General features: G+C 45.3%; 1 protein-coding gene across 1 annotated transcript; it reads right to left on the bottom strand.

Moving 5' to 3' along the window:
• Nucleotides 1-866: 866 nt before the first annotated feature.
• LOC133473623 (oocyte zinc finger protein XlCOF6-like) lies at nt 867-20,109 on the bottom strand. The gene is made up of 3 exons (XM_061765220.1): nt 19,784-20,109; nt 19,201-19,355; nt 867-9,068 (listed from the first exon to the last, which is right to left on the bottom strand). The coding sequence occupies exons 2-3, from the start codon at nt 19,325-19,327 to the stop codon at nt 7,090-7,092; spliced, it is 2,106 nt and encodes a 701-aa protein (XP_061621204.1). The 5' UTR covers nt 19,328-19,355; nt 19,784-20,109; the 3' UTR covers nt 867-7,089.
• Nucleotides 20,110-20,458: the final 349 nt, after the last annotated feature.

Raw genomic sequence — 20,458 nt, 5'->3', positions numbered from 1 at the left:
CCTCGGTCAGAGAGCGCCACGGGGGCCGCTCGCCGAGCGGCGGCGCCGCCCGGGCCAAGGCCCCGGATCCTGCGGCTCTGCCTTCGTCCGCGTCTCCAACCAACAGCGGCACAACATTTGTTTCAGATGGCATCTTGGAATGTTCGTTAGAAGCAGCATATCTTGCGCTGTCACATTTAAACTGGCAATTAACACACAAATATAATATCCATGTTAAAAAAATTATATTGGACTTTGATTCCAAATTAAACAAGAGAAATAAATAAGTCAAAACATATGTACATTGTCAGTCTACAGCGTAGGTGTCAAACTCAAGGCCCGGGGGCCAGACGCGGCCCGCCAAAGCAAATCATGCTCGTCAACTTCCGTGATTTTTGCTAAAATCTGTCCACAAAATTCCAAATTGTCATAATAATAAACAACAATGTTGAGATATTGCATTACTCTGTTTAACTTAAACAATACTTGAACAAACTGTTATCCTTGTCTTCTGTTTTCAAAACTTGTTATCCCTCAATTTGTTGTCTAATGGTAATAATATGATTTGGTGATTCAACATTTATATGGTTTCGCTGTTGTTATGGCCCTCTGAGGGAAATCATAACCACAATGCGGCCCGAGACACAAAGGAGTTTGACACCCCTGGTCTACAGCCTCTCAATCCTGATCCCGCTTCACTGACAGACCAATTCACGGTGTCCGCGCAAGAGACTGGGATTCGATTCCCCCACGGTGAGGTTTTTGTCAGCTTCTTCGTGGCAGATTTATATAAAAAAAAACAAAAAAAAAAAACAGCCAATCGCAGGGCACATACAAACAAACATTTAAAGACATTTTAATTCTTTTTAATGCAAACTGAGTCACCCTCACTGTTTTCAGAGGTGTATTTTATTAAGGATCACGTGTACACGTTACAGTTAACCACCAAAAGTAAAAGTTTCTTTACAGTCTATTTCAATTGATCTTTCACTTATTTGATATTGACATCACAAAAACATTGGACAAAATACATGCATTGCTTGCATGCTTCACAAACAAGTTCATTTTATGTATTGTTTGCTCAAGAAATTCTAATTCAAATAATAATGCATTTTGGAGCAATTGTTAAAGAACTCATTCACTTTCGAACGCCCCTTTTTCATCGCCAAAATGAAAAATTTAAAAGCACTGGCGTAGCTGGTGTGGGAAAAGGAATGCACTATACTATAAAGTGCCAGTAATTAGTCATTATATATATATATATATATCAGAGCTGTCAGGTAGAATCCCCCCACCTTCAAAATGACAACTTTTCAGAAAATAAAACAAAAAACAAAATACAGCTTGCTTGAGTTGCCAAACACCGCTTTGTTCAAGTTGGTATTGTATCTTTAATTGCTGTCATATATCATTGCATCACATGAACAACAGAGAGTACTCCAAAATTATGTTCCATCACTAATGTGCTGAAAAAAAAAAAAATGAAGGGTTTCATCATTAAAACTATACAAACACAGCGGACGAGTGCTAGATCCTTGCAAGCCTCATGCATGAACCCAAGAAACGTGGCTTCATGTCCCAAAACTGTCAACAATCATCACCAAAATGTATGAGGACATCTTTACTCATGGCAGCTTCAACATCTGGAAATATTACAATGATCAGCCTAATATTTTTGATTTTATGGATCAGATGAGATCAAATCAGAACAGCTGCAGTTTCAGGACATTAAGCGACATTAACGCGTTCGGCCGGGGGACCCTCGTCACGGGTCAGGCGACGTTATGACAGCCAGCCAAAGTCCACGTCTGTCACACAATTATTATTATTGTGGTGAAGGGGTTTGTGTGTCCCAATGATCCTAGGAACTAAGTTATCTGGGGCTTCACACCCCTGGTAGGGTCACCCATAGCAAACAGGTCAGAGGTGAGGGACCAGACAAAGCACGGCTAAAAGACCCCTATGATGAACAATATAAATGGATGTAGGTTTTCCTCGCCCGGAGGTGAGTCACCGGGGCCTCCCTCTGGAGCCAGGCCTGGAGGTGGGGCTCAGAGGCGAGCCCCAAGTGGCCGGGCCTGCCCCCATGGGGCCCAGTCGTGCACAGCCCGAAAGAGTAACGTAGGTCCCCCTTCCCATGGGCTCACAACCTGTTGGAGGGGCCATGGGTCAGGCGCAGTGTGAACTGGGTGGTGGCCGAAGGCAAGGACCTTGGCGATCCGATCCCCGGCTACAGAAGCTGGGGGCTCTAGGGATGTGGAACATCACCTTTCTGACACGGAAGGAGCCCGAGCTGGTGTGTGACGTCGAGAAGTTCAGACTAGATCTAGTCGGGCTCGCATCCACACACTGCTTGGGCTCTGGTACCAGTCCTCTTGAGAGGGGTCGGACTGTCTTCCACTCTGGAGTTGCCCACGTCGAGAGGCACCGGGCAGGTGTGGGTATACTTATTGCCAGGCGGCTCAGCGCCTGTACGTTGGGGTTCACCCCGATGGACGAGAGGGTAGCCTCCCTCCGCCTTCGGGTGGGGGGGGGACAGGTCCTGACTGTTGTTTGTGCCTATGCACCAAACACCAGTTCAGAGTAGCCACGCTTTTTTGAGTCCTTGGAGGGGGTGCTGGAGAGCGCTCCTGCTGGGGACTCCATCGTTCTGCTGGGGGACTTCAATGCCCACGTGGGCAATGACAGTGATACCCGGAAGGGCGTGATTGGGAGGAACGCCCCCCCGCCCCTGTTCAGAACCCGAGTGGTGTTCTGTTATTGGACTTCTGTGATCATCATGGATTGTCCACAGTGAACACCATGTTCAAGCATAAGGGTGTCCACACGTGCACTTGGCACCAGGACACCCTAGGTCACAGTTCGATGATCGACTTTGTGGTTGTGTCATTGGACTTACGGCCGCATGTCTTGGACACTCGGGTGAACAGAGGGACGGAGCTGTCAATGGATCACCACCTGGTGGAGACTTGCCTACGATTTTAAGATGGCGCCTACCAGTGTGGTCGCCTCGGTAGCGCGCTCTCTCGTATTCTTTTTGTTTTTGTGTTTTTCGTCCGTCTTTGGATTACTCGTGCACTCACTGTAGTTGTCTCGCCATGCTGCACTATTTGCATATACTGGCCACTCATGCTCCATTTGCACACTGATTGAGGAGCATCTGCAACATTTGCACAACCAACATTGTCCCAGATTATCGCACTACTCGTCACTTTAAACCGCATGCACTCCTTGAAGTCTCTGCGCCCTTTGCACAATGGTCATTGCACCGGACTATTGCAATATTAGTCATTCGAACTGCTCTCAGTGCTAGAGGACTCTGCATCTTTTTGCACAATTGTCAAACAAAAAATAAATAAATACATTTTTTTTTTAAAAACTTTACCGGCATTACCAGATAACTAGCAACCCTTTACTGCTCAGTGACTGTTTTCTTTTTTTGTCAATGTCTTTCTGTCTCCAAAGTGTTCTGTAAATTGACTGTCTGTTGTCGTACTAGAGCGGCTCCAACTACCGGAGACAAATTCCTTGTGTGTTTTTTGGACATACTTGGAAAATAAAGATGATTCTGATTCAGATGATGGGGGAAAATGCCGGTCTGACCTGGCAGGCCCAAACGTGTTGTGAGGGTCTGCTGGGGACGTTTCAACTCCCACCTCCGGCAGAACTTCTCCCATGTCTCGGGAGAGGCGGGGGACATTGAATCAGAGTGGACCATCTCCCGCGCCTCCATTGCCGAGGCGGCCGACCAGAGTTGTGGCAGTAAGGTAGTCTGTGCCTGTCGTGCCGGCAATCCCTGAACCCGTTGGTGGACACCAGCGGTGAGGAATGACGTCAAGCTGAAGAAGGCTGGGCAAGCGGAATGCAGCTTTGGTGGTCACTGAAGCAAAAACTCGGGGATGGGAAGAGTTCGGTGAGGCCATGGAGAAAGACTTCCGGACGGCTTCGCGGAAATTCTGGTCCACCCTCCGGCATCTCAGGAGCGGAAAGCAGTGCACCATCAACACTGTGTATCGTGGGGATGGAGCGCTGCTGACCTCGACTCGGGACGTTGTGAGTCGGTGGGGAAAATACTTCAAAGACCTCAATTCCACCGACACGCCTTTCCATGAGGAAGCAGAGTCCGCAGTCTCTGAAGTGGGCTCTCCTATCTCTGGGGTTGAGGTCACCAAGGTGGTTAAAAATACCCTCAGTGGCAAAGCCCCGGAGGTGGATGTGATTCGGTTCCTAAAGGCTCTGGATGCTGTGGGGCTGTCCTGGTTGACACGACTCTGCAACATTTCATGGACATCAGGGACAGTGCCTCTGGATTGGCAGAATGGGGTGGTGGTCCCCCTTTTTAAGAAGGGGGACTGGAGGGTGTGTTCCAACTACAGGGGGACCACACCCCTCAGCCTCACTGGTAAGGTCTATTTAGGGGTGCTGGAGAGGAAGGTCCGTCGGGAAGTCGAATCTCAGATTTAGGAGGAGCAGTGTGGTTTTCTTCCTGGCTGTGGAAGAGTGGACCAGCTCTACACCCTTGGCAGGGGTCCTCAAGGGTGCATGGGAGTTCACTCAACCAGTCTACGTGTGTTTTGTGGACTTGGAGAAGGTGTTAGACCGTGTCCCTTGGGGAGTTCTGTGGGGAGTGCTTCAGGATACTGAACCCCGCCTGATACGGGTTGTTCGGTCCCTGTACGACCGGAGTCAGAGTTTGGTCCGCATTGCTCGCAGTAAGCTGGACTCGTTTCCGGTGAGGGTTAGACTCCGCCACGGCTGCCCTTTGTCACCGATTCTGTTCATTACTTTTATGGACAGAATTTCTCGGAGCAGCCGAGGGATGGAGGGGATCCAGTTTGGTGCCTCTTTGCTGTTTGCAGATTATGTGGTTCTGTTGGCTTCATAAAGCCGTGATCTCCAACTCTCACTGGAGCAGTTCGCAGTTGAGGTGTGAAGCGGCTGGGATGAGAATCAGCACCTCCAAATCTGAGACCATGGCACTCAGTCGAAAAAGGGTGGCGTGCCCTCTCCAGGTCGGGGATGAGATCCTGCCCCCGGTTGCGGAGTTCAAGTGTCTTGGGATCTTGTTCACGAGTGAGGGAAGAATGGAATGGCGACTAAAGAAAATTACCATTGCAAATAGAAACTATGCAGTAAAGTTAGAAAAACAGTTTACAGCTAAGGACTCTAACGAATACAATCGCTAACCAATAATAAGTGACCAACCCCCCAAGCTGAGAACAATAAAAGATTAACAAAGCGGCAGGCCCCGACCTTGTGTCCCCATCCTGCCTCAAAGTCTGCGTGGACCAGCTCGCTACAGTCTTCACACAGATCTTCAATAGATCTCTGGAACTGTGCGAAGTACCATCCTGTTTCAAACGCTCCACCATCATCCCAGTCCCCAAGAAACCTGCAATCTCAGGTCTGACCGACTACAGGGCTGTCTCCTTGAACTCTGTGGTCATGAAGTCCTTTGAACGCCTCGTGCTGGACCACCTCAAGAGCGTCACAGGTCCCCTGCTGGACCCCCTGCAGTTTGCCTACCACAGATGGCACTCACGCTGTCCAACTTCCCCGTGTCAACTGTCGAGACCTTCAAGTTCCTGGGAATTAGAGTCTCTCAGGACCTGAAGTGGGAGTTCAACATCAACTCCATGCTCAAAAAGGCCCAGCAAAGAATGTACTTTCTGCGGCTTCTGAGGAAGCACGGCCTGCCCCAGGAGCTGTTGAGGCAGTTCTACACAGCAGTCATCGAATCAGTCCTGTGTTCTTCTATCACAGTCTGGATTGGTAGTGCTACAAAAAAGGACAAACTCCGACTGCAACAGACAAAACTGTTGAAAAGATTGTCGGTACCCCCCTACACACCCTTGAGGACTTGCACGCTGCCAGAACTAAGACAAGAGCATGGAAAATCTTCGTGGACCCTCCACATCCTGGGCACCACCTCTTCCAGCTCCTTCCCTCAGGTAGGCGCTACCGAACGATGCAAACTAAAACAAGCAGACATTCCAACAGCTTCCTCCCACTTGCCATTAACTTCTTAAACAGTTAAGCTACAATTCCATTGCAACATGCTGCCAATTTTTTGTCTTGAGTTTGTCACATTTCTGTCGGGCCAATTTTACATTACTTGAGCAGTCACTGCAGTAGTCTCGCCACGCTGCACTATTTGCATATCTGTTGTTGTTGACCAATACTGGCCTGTGTAGCATCTGCAACATTTGCACAATCGACATTGTCCCAGATTTTCGCACTACTAGTCACTTTAAACTGCATATATTTCTTGAAGTCTCGCCGCCCTTTGCACAATGGTCATTGCACCGGACTATTGTTCTCTTAGTCATTTCAAACTGCTCTAATTGCTAGAGGACCGCATCGTTTTGCACAATTGTCAAAAAATAAATAAAATAAACATATACCGGCATTACCAGATTAGCAATCTTTTATTGCTCAGTTATTGTTTTTTCTTCTTCTTCAATGTCTCAAAAATTCCTTGTAGGTTTTTGACAAACATGGCAAATAAAGACGATTCTGATTCTGAAAGGAGCTCAGCCGAAACTCTCAATTTACCGGTCGATCTGGGTTCCTACACTAACCTATGGTCACAAGCTGTGGGTCGTGACCAAAAGAACATGATCCCGGATACAAGCCGCCAAAATGAGTTTCCTCCGCAGGGTGTCCGGGCTCTCCCTTACGAGATTTCACTCATTATTGTCTAAAAAAATTCACCCAGACTAATATGGGCAAAACTACACCATGGAAAGCATAGAAGTTCAATGAGGAACTGTAATCGGCTCCAGCTCGTTACGTGTCAGACGGGTTGACATGTCCAAAATGTGGGCGGACCAAAATCTGGCTGAAAATCAAATATTTTATTCGAAAACAATTCTAAGATAAATGAGTCTATTTTGGAAGGCTTTTTTTCTGGAGACATTTATGAGTCCAGAACGGTGGAATAAGTGTGTTCTCTATGTTCTCACCATGAACTCGTCCCTGTCAAGTATTTTGGCAACAGTACTAATTCTCAACACTCGCCCACAGGAGGCTTTTAGAAAATATGTGGACAACAAGAAAAGCTGGTACACAGATTTTTGTAAGTCAGTAAAATAGGAATTACTTTTTATATTAAACATTCACGTTTTCATTAAAAGCTTCTCGATCACTGCTATTTTCACCAGCACACTTGTGTGTCTTAACCCGATCCTTACGAGAGAATTTCTGACCACAAACTAAGCAGGAAAAAGGTTTCTCACCAGTGTGCGCTCTTATGTGTATTTTTAACTTTGCCTTCGCAGAGAAACGTTGACCACAAACGGAGCAGGAAAAAGGTTTCTCACCAGTGTGGGTTCTTGTGTGTATTTTTAACTTTCCCTTTTGAGAGAATCTCTGACCACAAAGTAAGCAGGAAAAGGGTTTCTCACCAGTGTGTGTTCTTGTGTGTTTTTTTAATTCTTGCTTCCGAGGGAATCTTTTACCACAAACTGAGCAGGAAAAAGGCTTCTCACCAGTGTGCGTTCTTGTGTGTATTTTTAAACTTCCCTTCTCAGAGAATCTTTGACCACAAACTGTGCAGGAAAAAGGCTTCTCACCAGTGTGGGTTCTCGTGTGTTTTGTTAAACTTCCCTTCCGAGTGAATGTTTTACCACAATCTGAACAGGCAAAAGCTCTCTCTCCAGTGTGGGTTCTTGCATGCATTTTTAAGCTCCCCTTCGCGGAGAATCTTTGACCACACTCTGGGCAGACAAAGGGTTTCTCACCAGTGTGGGTTCTTGTGTGTATTGTTAAGGTTTTCTTATGAGAGTATCTTTGACCACAAACTGAGCAGGAAAAAGGTTTTTCACCAGTGTGGGTTCGCATGTGTATTTTTAAGCCTCCCTTCTGAATGAATCTTTGACCGCAATCTGAACAAGAAAAAGGTTTCTCACCAGTATGGGTTCTTGTGTGTCTTTTTAAGTGTCCCTGCACAGAGAATCTCTGACCACAAACTGAGCAGGAAAAAGGTTTCTCACCAGTGTGCGTTCTTGTGTGTATTTTTAACTCTGCCTTCGCAGAGAATCTTTGACCACAAACGGAGCAGGAAAAAGGTTTCTCACCAGTGTGGGTTCTTGTGTGTATTTTTAACTTTTCCTTTTGAGAGAATCTCTGACCACAAACTGAGCAGGAAAAGGGTTTCTCACCAGTGTGTGTTCTTGTGTGTTTTTTTAATTCTTGCTTCCGAGGGAATCTTTTACCACAAACTGAGCAGGAAAAAGGCTTCTCACCAGTGTGCGTTGTTGTGTGTTGTTTTAAACATTGCTTCTGATTGAATCTTGCACCACAAACTGAGCAGGAAAAAGGCTTCTCACCAGTGTGGGTTCTTGTGTGTATTTTTAAACTTCCCTTCCGAGTGAATGTTTTACCACAATCTGAACAGGCAAAAGCTCTCTCTCCAGTGTGGGTTCTTGCATGTATTTTTAAGCTTCCCTTCGAGGAGAATCTTTGACCACACTCTGGGCAGACAAAGGGTTTCTCACCAGTGTGGGTTCTTGTGTGTATTGTTAAGGTTTTCTTATGTGAGTATCTTTGACCACAAACTGAACAGGAAAAAGGTTTTTCACCAGTGTGGGTTCTCAGGTGTTGTTTCAAAATATACTTATAAGCAAATGTTTTCCCACACTGAGAACACTTAAATTTTTTGTCGTCGGTCTGACATGTCATATCACCTTCAGACTGTTTATCATCATCATCATAGTCAGAGGAGTGTGATGTCGTGTCATCACTATCTGATAGTGGAACTAAGAGGTCATCTGCTTGTGATCCTCCACAGTGGTCTCGATCACCTTCTGTTGTCGTGTGTTGACTTGAGCTGCTGCTTGGAGGCTTCGCCCCTCTGCTCTCCTCACTTTGACCTTCATCTTCACTCTTCAAAGGGACACCAGTTGATGGAAACTTGATCTCCTCCTCCTCTTCCTGTTTGATGTGGAGGCTCGATTCTTCTTCCTCTTTTTTAATTAAAATGGGCTCCTTATCCTCTTTGATGTGGTGGACCTTTTCGTCCTCCACTTCCTCTTTAATGTGAGGGGGCTTTGGCGCCTGCAGCTCGGGACGAAGATCTTCAGTGATGTCTGCAAGACAAGACAGACACGCATGGTTTGGCAAATCTTTTCTCATGTTGTGACTTAATGTTATGTATTATGGTTTATATTTAAGGTTAATAAGAAAGCCAGATGAGTTTGTTAAATTGGAAATAATACAATTGTGCAAGTCAACAACAACAACAAAATGTGAAAAAGTGTAAAATAATAAAGTTCATAAAAACACAAGTATCAATAAAGGTAATACACTGGACCCCTGCATACCGCCACTTTGGCATTTGCAATTATATATATTTTTTTGTGACAGTGGCTTCTTGGAAACAATTTTGGCAGCGGTGGCCAAGTTAAGCTTGACAGAGCTTGAGAGGAAACGTACCACCCACCCCCAACATCTCCCGGACCCAGAGAGCAAATGGTTGTTTGTTGTTTGTGCCCTGCGATTGGTTGGTGACCAGTTCAGGGTGTACCCCGCCTCTCGCCCGAAGATAGCTCAGATAGGGTCCAGCACACCCGCGACCCTAGTGAGGATAAGCGGTATGGAAAATGGATGGATGGACCCTGGATTCAATGTGCTATTATGGAATGTCATTATGTAAAAATGTCTCATTGTATAGTTTTGCTTTTCTTGCATTTGCTTTTATTTTTCCTCATTTATTATTTTTATTGCTTTTCATTGCTTTTATTTTATCTTATTGTTTTTTATCCTTATTTCGTATTTTTTGCGATTTGTATTGCATTGCACAGCACTTTGGGAACCTTTTATTTGTTTAAAATGTCCTATATAAATAAAGTGGATTGGACTGGATCAAACAGCAGTTCATAGTACCTACCCTTTTTGTAGTCCTTAGAGGGGGTGCTGGAGAGCACTCCCGCTGGGGACTCCATCGTTCTGCTGGGGGACTTCAATGCTCTCGTAGGCAATGACTGTGAGACTTGGAAGGGCGCGATTGGGAGGAACAGCCCCCCCGATCAGAACTGTAGTGGTGTTCTGTTATTGGACTTCTGTGCTCATCATGGATTGTCCATAACGAACACCATGTTCAAGCATAAGGGTGTCCACACGTGCACTTGGCACCCTCGGTCGAAGTTCGATGATTGACTTTCTGGTTGTGTCATCGGCCGCATGTCTTGGACACTCCGGTGAAGAGAAGGGCGGAGCTGTCAACTGATCACCACCTGGTGGTGAATTTGCTCCGATGGTGGGGGAATATGCCGGTCCAAGCATATTGTGAGGGTCTGCTGGGAATGTCTGTCTGAATCCCCTGTCAGAAGAGTTTCAACTCACACCTCCGGCAGAACCTCTCTCATATTCCGGGGGAGGTGGGGGACATCGGGTCCGAGTGGACCATGTTCCGCGCCTCCATTGCTGAGGCAGCCGACCGGAGCTGTGTATAGTGGGGATGGGGCGCTGCTGACCTTGACTCGGGACGTTGTGAGTCGGTGGGGAGAATAAGTCAAAGACCTCCTCAATTCCACTCACACGCCATCCCATGAGGAAGAAGAGTCTGCGTTCTCTGAGGCAGCCTCTCCTATCTCTGGGCTCCTCGAGGGTGCATGGGAGTTCGCCCAACCAGTCTACATGTGTTTTGTGGACTTGGAGAAGGCGTTCGACCGTGTTCCTCGGGGTGTCCTGTGGGGGGTGCTTCAGGAGAATGGGGTACGGAACCCCTGATACAGCCTGTTCGGTCCCTGTACGACCGGTGCCAGAGTTTGGTCCGTATTGCCGGCAGTAAGTCGGACTCGTTTCCGGTGAGGGTTGGACTCCGCCAAGGCTGCCCTTTGTCACCGATTCTGTTCATAACCTCTATGGACAGAATTTCTAGGTGCAGCCGAGGCATAGAGGGGTTCCGGTTTGGTGGCCTCAGTATTGCATCTCTGCTTTTTGCAGATGATGTGGTTCTGTTGGCTTCATCAAGCAGTGATCTCCGACTCTCACTGGAACGGTTCGCAGCAGTGTGTGAAGCGACTGGGATGAGAATCAGCACCTCCAAATCTGAGACCATGGTCCTCAGTCAGAAAAGAGTGGTGTGCCTTCTCCAGGTCGGGGATGAGATCCTGCCCCAAGTGGAGGAGTTCAAGTATCTTGGGGTCTTGTTCACAAGTGAGGGAAGAATGGAACGGGAGGTCGCCAGGCGGATCGGTGCAGCGTCTGCAAGTGATGCGGACTTGGTATCGGTCGGTTGTGGTAAAGAAGGAGCTCAACCGAAAAGGTGAAGCTCTCAATTTACCGGTCGATCTACGTTCCTACCCTCACCTATGGTCACGAGTTGTGGGTCGTGACCGAAAGAACAAGATCCCGGATACAAGCGGCTGAAATGAGTTTCCTCCGCAGGGTGTCCGGGCTCTCCCTTAGAGATAGGGTGAGAAGCTCGGTCATCCAGGAGGAGCTCAGAGTAGAGCCGTTCCTCCTTCACATTGAGAGGAGGACATGCCGGAGAGACTAGGGCTGGGGAGAGGGAAGTCTGGGCGTCCCTGCTTAAGCTACTGCCCCCTGCGACCCGACATCGGATAAGCGGTAGAAAATGGATGTATGGACTCCAAGATGGTGAGAAATAAGACTCTCTGGTCTGACGAGACCAGGATAGCCTTTTGGCCTTAATTGTCAGCGGAATGTGTGGCGAAAACTAGGCACATCACCTGTCCAATACAGTCCTAACAGTGAAGCATGGTGGGGGCAGCATCATGCTGTAGGGGTGTTTTTCAGCTGCAGGGACAGGACGACTGGTTGGAAAGATGAATGTGGCCAAGTACAGGGATATCCTGGACGAAAACCTTCTCCAGAATGCTCACGACCTCAGACTGGGCCGAACGTTCACCTTCCAACAAGACAATGACTCCAAGCACACAACTAAAATAATGAAGGCGTGGCTTCAGAACAATTCCGTGACTGTTCTTGAATGCCCCAGCCAGAGCCCTGACTTAAACCCAATTGAGCATCTCTGGAGAGACCTGAAAATGGCTGTCCACCAACGTTCACCATCCAACCTAGCAGAACTTGAGACGATCTGCAAGGAGGAATGGCAGAGGATCCCCAAATCCAGGTGAACAAAAACATTGCATCATTCCCAAAAAGACTCATGTCTGTATTCGCTCAAAAGGGTGCTTCTACTAAATACTGAGCAAAGGGTTTGAATACTTATGGCTGTGTGATATTTCAGTTTTTCTTTTTGAATAAATCTGCAAAAAATGTCAACAATTCCATTTTTTTCTGTCAATATGGGATGCTCTGTGTACATTGAGGGGGAAAAAATTAACGTATTTTCACGACCATAAGGCGCACTTAAAAGTCTTAAATTTTCTCCAAAATGGACGGGTCGCCTTATAATGCGGCACGCCTTATGTGTGCACGAGTTCCAAAATCTGTAAATGTTGTTCTATGACTTTGATGAGCGCTCCGCTTGAGTGACTGGGAGCATTTCCTGCCGACAGGCTGCTTATATAGAGGAAAGGCGGACGTGACTGAGGACAGCATGCGGATGTTAATTGGGACATTCTTAGCCAACTCTTGTTTTAAAATAACCACAACTCCATTTCTCTTCCCATCTACACCATGGTCAAATAATTTCAACCCTTCCCCTAAACTTACTGCCTTTGCACTTGGTCTCCTGGAAAACACAATATATCAACCTCTCTCCTAATCATCATGTCAACCAACTCCCGAGATTTTCCTGTCATAGTCCCAACATTCAAAGTCCCCACATTCAGTTCTAGACTCTGTGCTTTCCTCTTCTCTTTCTGCCAAAGAACCCGCTTTCCACCGCTTCTTCTTCTTCGACCCACAGTAGCTTTCCAACGGCACCCTGCAGGTTGACGGCGCCAGTAGCGGACGTTGTTAACCCGGGCCACGACCGATCCGGTATGGAATTCTTTGGGTGAACGCTCATATTTGTTTGGCAAAGTTTTAAGCCGGATGCCCTTCTTGACGCAACCCTCTACATTTATTCGGGCGTGGGACCGGTCTACAGTTTGCACTGGCTTGTGTCCCCCATAGGGCTGGATTAGTTCCCAAACATTTATTGAATGTTGTTAAAAGAAAAGGTGATGTAACACAATGGTAAACATGACCCTGTCCCAGCTTTTTTTGGAACGTGTTGCAGCCATAAAATTCTAAGTTATTGATTATTTACTGGCGGCACGGTGGCCGACTGGTTAGAGCGTCAGCCTCACAGTTCTGAGGTGCGGGGTTCAATCCCCGTCCCCGCCTGTGTGGAGTTTGCATGTTCTCCCCGTGCCTGCATGGGTTTTCTCCGGGCACTCCGGTTTCCCCCCACATCCCAAAAACATGCATTAATTGGAGACTCTAAATTGCCCGTAGGCATGACTGTGAGTGCGAATGGTTGTTTGTTTCTATGTGCCCTGCGATTGGCTGGCAACCAGTTCAGGGTGTACCCCGCCTCCTGCCTGATGACAGCTGGGATAGGCTCCAGCACGCCCGCGACCCTAGTAAGGAGAAGCGGCTCAGAAAATGGATGGATGGATGGATGATTATTTACTAAAAACAATAACGTTTATCAGTTTGAACCTTAAATATTTTGTCTTTGTAGTGTATTCAATTAAATATAGGTAGAACATGATTTTCATATCATTGTATTCTGTTTTTATTGGTCTTTAACACAACGTCCCAACTTCATTGGAATTGGGGTTGTACAACGGTATGCCCATGGTTACAAGGTTAAGAGAAAAGCCAGCACAAATCCTCTTAATTCCTACTACGCTAGCGTTCTCAATGCAGATATTGATAATACAGACCTATTGGGAGCTGCACACACCTCTCACCGCACTCTCAATTATGACTGCACAAAAACGTTGCCACGTAGCTGTAGATGAGTCCAATCGTAATCAGCTGGCATGTCTTACTACAACTAATCAGTGGAATTTTGCTTATCTGGAGGGTAGCTCTAACACAGGCAATTGTATTTGCTGTGGAGAAAGAGGCTAGATGGCTAATGGAAATGTCATCAGACGAAAAGAAAAAATGCATATATGAGAATAAATTGGGTTTTGCATGCCTGAGAAAAGGCCACCATTCTAAGCACTGTAGAAATAGAGCCATGTGTGGGATATGCCAAAAGAGTCATCCAACTGCGTTACATAAAGATTGTTCTCTCACAGAGACATCCTCAACACAAAATAAAGTTGTGGAAAGTACATCCTCACTCTGCTGCTGTGTCAAGGGAAGTGACAGTGGGAGTACATCAATGATTGTACCAGTGTGGATCTCAGCACCTAACCTAACCTGATACTGAGAGACTAGCATATGCCCCATTAGACACACACAGCAGTCACACGTTTGTCGATCAGGAGGTGTGTGGGAAACTCAAGGCAGCAATGGAACCAGTCAAACTGAAGCTCTCGACAATGATGGGAAAAGGCTCAATGGTTAAAAGTGAGAGAGTATGCGCTCTTAAAGTAAGGGGTTTCTCCACTATTTCCATTGACTTGCCTCCAGCCTACACAAGGGACTTCATTCCTCATGACCACGCACACATCCCTACCTGTGAAACAGCCAAAACATGGAAACATCTTGTTGACATAGCACAGGAGATACCCCCACTGATGGACTGTGGGGTGGGACTACTGATTGGCTATGACGGCTCCAGGGTTCTGATTACAATAAAGGTCATCACTGGAGGTGACTATGAGCCTTATGCAGTTAAAACTGACCTTGGCTGGAGTATTGAGGGAAGAGCAACACAGTGTTTGAATGCTGAAGACGTGACTGGTCTTTGTCTTCGTGTAGCTGTCAGAGAGATACCCCCCATAACACCATCAGCTGTTATTAAGGCTCTTGAATCTGATTTTGCAGACGAAGTGTATCCCAGGAAATATTTCCTTTCTGCAGATTTTAGGAGGAGGAAGCCAACAAAATGAACACGGCCATCTTGTGATGACGCTTCCTTTTCAAAGCACGTCCTCACCTCCCAGACAATAAGACGCTGGCTTAAAAACTTAAGCTGAAGATGGACAAAGATCCAGAGGTGAGGAGTAAACAGGTGCTGAGAACTGAGGCTGTAAGCCGATTTGACATTCAAGAGCATCTGTCACGGTTTTCAAAGTGGAATACAGCAGTCAATGTCATTGTTCGCATCCAGCGGCTACCCAAGAGAATCAAAACCACTGAACATTTATCAATGTGGAAGAGAAAAGGCCAGCTATATTGACTCTCGTTAAGTTTGCACAACAGGATGCATTTCAAAAGGAGTTAAACATGCTCAGCCAGAACTCAGGAAAGCTGCCTTGTAACCACCGACTATCAGCTCGATCCATTTCTTCAAGATGGTACAATGAGTGGGAGGAAGACTGAGAAAGGCACCTGTGTCACTTGAATTGAGACATCCAGTAATACTCCTTAAAGATGGTGCTCTTACAAACCTCATCATTGCTCACCATCAAAACACAAAATACAACATCAAGGCAGAGGACAAACTCGAAATGAGTTACGAGCTAATGGGTTTTCGATTGTCGGTGGAAGTAGGGCTGTGGCCCAGTACATCAGGCAGTGTGTACAGTGTCGAAAAGCTCGTGCACCACCTGAAGAAAAACGCATGGCAGACTTACCCAGTGACAGTGTTGATGCTGCACCACCGTTTACTTAGTGTGGTATGGACTGTTTTGGCCCCTTCCACAACAAACAAGGTAGGAAGGAGCAAAAAAAGGTAAGACCTCCTCTTCACGTCTCTATGTTCCAGGGCGGTATATATTGAAATGCTAGAAGATATGACGACCGACGTTTTCATTAGTGCCTTAAGATGCTTCATCGCTATCCATGGAGCAGTTAGACACATTCGATCTGATTAGGGCGCCAACTTTGTGGGAGCAAGAAATTAAATGGCTATGGCTTTCAAAGAACTAAACAAAGAAAGAGTGGCTTCTCACCTGGCAGACAGGCAATGTGATTTCCAAATGAATATGCCACACTCAAGTCACACTGGCGGAGTATGGGAACGTCAAATCAGAACAGTGAGAAGTGTACTCAGGACAGTCCTGACCCAAAGCACTGGAAGCTTGGATGACACTTCTCTCAGGACCTTCCTTTATGAAGCTATGTCTATCGTAACTAATCGGCCCCTTACTGTTGATAACATCAGTGCTCCAACAAGTTTGGAACCTCTCACACCAAATCACTTGATCACAATGAAATCTTCATTGCCACTCCCCCCTCCGCCCCCCCAGGCAAGTTCATCAGAGAAGATCTGTCTGATAAAAAACGATGGAGGAGGATTCAGTATCTTTCTGAGCAATTCTGGCACAGATGGCAAAAGGAATACCTTGCAAACCTGACCCTTAGGCAGCGATGGTTTGCACCAAGGCGAAACCTGCGAGTGGGTGATGATGTGATCGTTAGAGGAGGACGTCCCTCGCAATGAATGGAAAATTGCCAGGATTATTGAAGCACACAAAGATGAGGATGGATTAGTGCGGAAAGTAACATGACAAATGGCGGAACGAAAGTTAGGAAAAAGGGGAGAGCGCCTCAGTAAGCCTTCCATTGTTCAAAGATCCCTTCAGAAGCTAGGGGTCTGAGTTAAAGGTAGCTAAAAGGTCAAAGATTGGCTTTGATAAGGTAAAGGTGGTCACTGTGCAATAGTTCATCCCAAATATTGGTCATTATTGTATGAAGTGATCGTTCATTGTGAATTTGTATTTATTTGTTCGAAAGACTCATTTCATATGGTTCATTTTATAAGAACATAGTAGACCATGTTTCTTGAAATTACCACGGATTATTCATAAGTGTGTAAATATGTTTGACATTTACAATTATATGAATCAAACGGTCATTTCGTGGGAGTGTAACTGACGCCTATAGTAGGTTTAGGTTGCTATGACAACAGAGAGATCAAATGGATCTATTTGAATCTACTATTTACATGTATATATTTGTATGCCACATCTACCTTTATGGGCATTGTTTGGTGTTGCAAATTGTTGATGTTATTTTGGATGGCGAGAGAGAGATGAAATACAAATCGACAGAGATACGAGAGCATATGATCGTGTGGTGGACTTCTCATCTTCAATATATCTACTGCTTGTTTATAACGCGCGCACGGTATGTTATATTTGGTTTGTTTGTCGAACGCTTGTATCAAGGAAGTGATTGAAATTGTTTAAAATACTTTCATCGCTTGAGTTTTCAGTGTTCCATGACGAACGAGCAATAAAAGATTGTGGACACCAGTACGAAGCGTGGTTCTGTACCGGAGCAGATGCACTCGGCATGATGTCTAGCTTTTCAGGATCTCTTGGTCTACTGCACTTTGTCATGCAGGTCCTATTTCAGTGAATTCTTGATTGAGAACAGAAATTGAACTCAGGTATGATAAACCACAGTTATGTTTTGAAAGGGGAGCAATCTCTTTCACATGGGGCCATGCAGGTTTCGATTCTTTCCCTCCCTTAATAATACAAAACATTTATAAACTGCTTCCTGTGTTTACTTGTTTGATGATGGGAAACATGTAAGTGTAACAAAAAGGCAAAAAAATAAGAACTCAGGAAGGTGGCATTGACTTTTTCACACCACTGTAGATGGCGGAATGCGACAACATTTCCTTGTTGAACTGTGTATTCTGCAGTGTCATTTTTGCCTCTGTTGAAAGTATGAATGGGTATTTTTGTACAAAAATGAGTGAAAAGAGTGATTGGAAAACATGTTGGAAGCCTTGTTTATTAAAAAAAATCAACCGTTGAAATCCCTCCTTGAGACAAGATGACGTGTTACGTTGCTTTATGTCCAAAAAAGCCTGCTGATCTTCACCAAATTTTCTGAGTACATTCCTATTCATGTCCACGTACACCTCTGAAAATATGAGGGCTGCAGCTGTCGAATATTTTAGTATTCCAGTATAATACTACAACTGTTATTGAATAACCGGGTATTCGGATAAATTACATGTTTGCTTAGTTAAAAGAGCAATTATAGATACACAAGAAAAAAACAAGCTATTTCACTTAAAAATGATCTCAACAGTTTTATACTTAAATTCACATTGAGCAGAAAACTATTTTCTTGTCTAGAAATACTCTCAATGAGGCAATTTAAAAAAAAAAATAAAACATTCTGTTTAAAATTAGCAGTATTTCTTCTTAGCATTTCTTTTAATTATAAAAAAAAAAACATAAGGCATTCATGGCTGTACATTTGTGAGCTTAGACCAGAACTCAAATGAAGATGAAAATGAAGACCGCTCGATAGGAAACACATATACTGTATTAGCTTAAATCTTTGCCACCCGCAATCATTTTTTTTTGTTCACTGACAGTACCTTGAGTCAAAATGTAGCCACTTGCAGATACAATGCTAGTACACTGAATTGTTTGTCTCACATTGCTTAAATCACTGAGCAAAAGTGTCCCTTGACGAATATGACAAGCACCCAGAATGAAGTCACGCTGTAGTCACACACATACTCTACTTGTCACCATCGTAATAAATTGGCTACAAATCGGACGCTAGTCATAATTACGAGAAACCTTTGACCTCGGCAGGGCTAACGTTACGTTAGTAAATTGCATTGACGTTAAATATAAAAAAAGAAAAAGAAAGTTTTGCACTTACGGCTCATTTCAATTTTTGAGTGAATCATAACTTTAGAAGTCATGTAAATAAGTACATTTACACAACATGAAGAGTTATAGCTTCTTATGGATTATATTTATCAGTATCCAGTATTGCTTAATTCCCTTTTGTAATATTTAAATTGAAAAGCTTTTATGTCATTTATTTCACTTGTATGCTTTTTAAAATAAAATGTAAAAAAACTTGAATTGCATCATAAAGAGTTGCTACTAATTCAAATTACTATGCAGCCTTTCACGACACCTGGAACCTTTACTCAGAATGGTGAGAAAGATGAATACCACTTGCAGGCCAACAATTCCACAGATGTTAGCTGATCCACACGTTATGTAAACTGCGCGATGACATCTTTACATTTATTAGGGTAGGCCAATGGAATCGTTGTTTGTTTGTTTTTCGATTCGGGGGTTGGATGGCGTTGGCCAGTCCCGTCTAGCTCCGCCCCTGGCACCATAGTACACATTATTATGATGTTAATAATGTTATATTAAAGATGTCGTCAAACAGGGCCCTTTAATAATCACAGGAGTATCATTCAAATGAGAATGCATGCAACAAGTGAAAAAGAAGTGAACCAACCTGCTGTGCGGAGCACCATTCGAGGCTGCAGATTGAACACAGTGTCCAGTAATTGACGTTGTGGCTCCTTCTCCTCTTTGGCTCCCCAAAGTTCCTCCTCGTACTCTGCTGTCCTTCTTGCACACATTTTCACGTGCTTATCACAACACTTTCCGCTGTAGGTTGGAGGGATGAGAAAAGCAGGTGCACATCGGACGTGAAACAATTGCAACACGGTAAAGATTTGGACACCGCGGGTGAAACAATGCATTATTTCAAATGGCAAATCACCAAAGTCAACAAGAGGAAACGGGAGAACATATGCAGTAATTATGCATTGTAAGAGGAATGAGAATGTTTGAACATTATAGACATTCTACAAAAGGATTCAGAATTCAGATTAAGATCATAATAATAACAATCATAATAAGGATTCAGAAAATAATTGCTCCCGGATATTATTTCTGTATCTTAGACAAACAAAACTGATAGAATCTAGTTGTTGGTCTTTTGTGTGTGTGTGTTTAAACTATATTTAAGTGTTAGTATTAGATATTGTGGTCCCCACTGCTAACTTGTTGGTGGCGGAAAAAGAACACTTTACCTCACGCTTGAGTTCTGCTTAGCGAAGTGTTGACACAAACGTGTCTCTTTGTTGGCAAGCTAAGCTAAGCTAGGCTAGGCTAGGCTAGGCCGAGAAGCTTCAACGTGCACGAGACGACTCCAACCGGACACGAAGATTGCACGAATGATGTTTTCGTCCACTAAAGTCGTGATCAGGGGCGTCCCGCGTCGAGGATTCACAACAGTCAGAGTCCAAATTCAGCAAGATTCGCCGAAGCACGATCGAGCCTCTTCCCGCCTCGCTCGTCCATCGAGCTTCTCCTTCTTCGTCTTCTTTCAGTGTTTTATGAAGGTTGGCAAGAAACTTCTAAGTTAATTACCGCCACCTACTGGTCTGGAGTGTGGCTCGTTACGTCTTCTCACCTTTCATTCGTTCATTCATTCGTCTTCCGCTCCGCTTCTCCTCACTCGGGTCGCGGGCGTGCTGCAGCCTATCCCAGCTATCTTCGGGCGAGAGGCGGGGTACACCCTGAAGTGGTCGCCAGCCAATCGCAGGGCACATACAAACAAACAACCATTCGCACTCACATTCACACCTACGGGCAATTTAGTCCCCCCAATTCATGCATGTTTTGGGGATGTGGGAGGAAACCGGAGTGCAAACTCCACATAGGCGGGGCCGGGATTTGAACCCCGGTCCTCAGAACTGCGAGGC

Source organism: Phyllopteryx taeniolatus, unplaced genomic scaffold (assembly GCF_024500385.1).
Source record: "Phyllopteryx taeniolatus isolate TA_2022b unplaced genomic scaffold, UOR_Ptae_1.2 contig_31, whole genome shotgun sequence".
NCBI classification, from domain to species: domain Eukaryota; kingdom Metazoa; phylum Chordata; class Actinopteri; order Syngnathiformes; family Syngnathidae; genus Phyllopteryx; species Phyllopteryx taeniolatus.
This window is presented reverse-complemented; position numbering and strand designations above follow the sequence as displayed.

Excerpts from the sequence above, each read along its gene's own strand:
- LOC133473623 (XM_061765220.1), bottom strand. The coding sequence starts at position 19,327 with ATGTGTGCAAGAAGGACAGCAGAGTACGAGGAGGAACTTTGGGGAGCC. Across the intron at positions 9,069-19,200 it reads AATGGTGCTCCGCACAGCAG|ACATCACTGAAGATCTTCGT; the intron begins GTTGGTTCACTT and ends CTTGTCTTGCAG.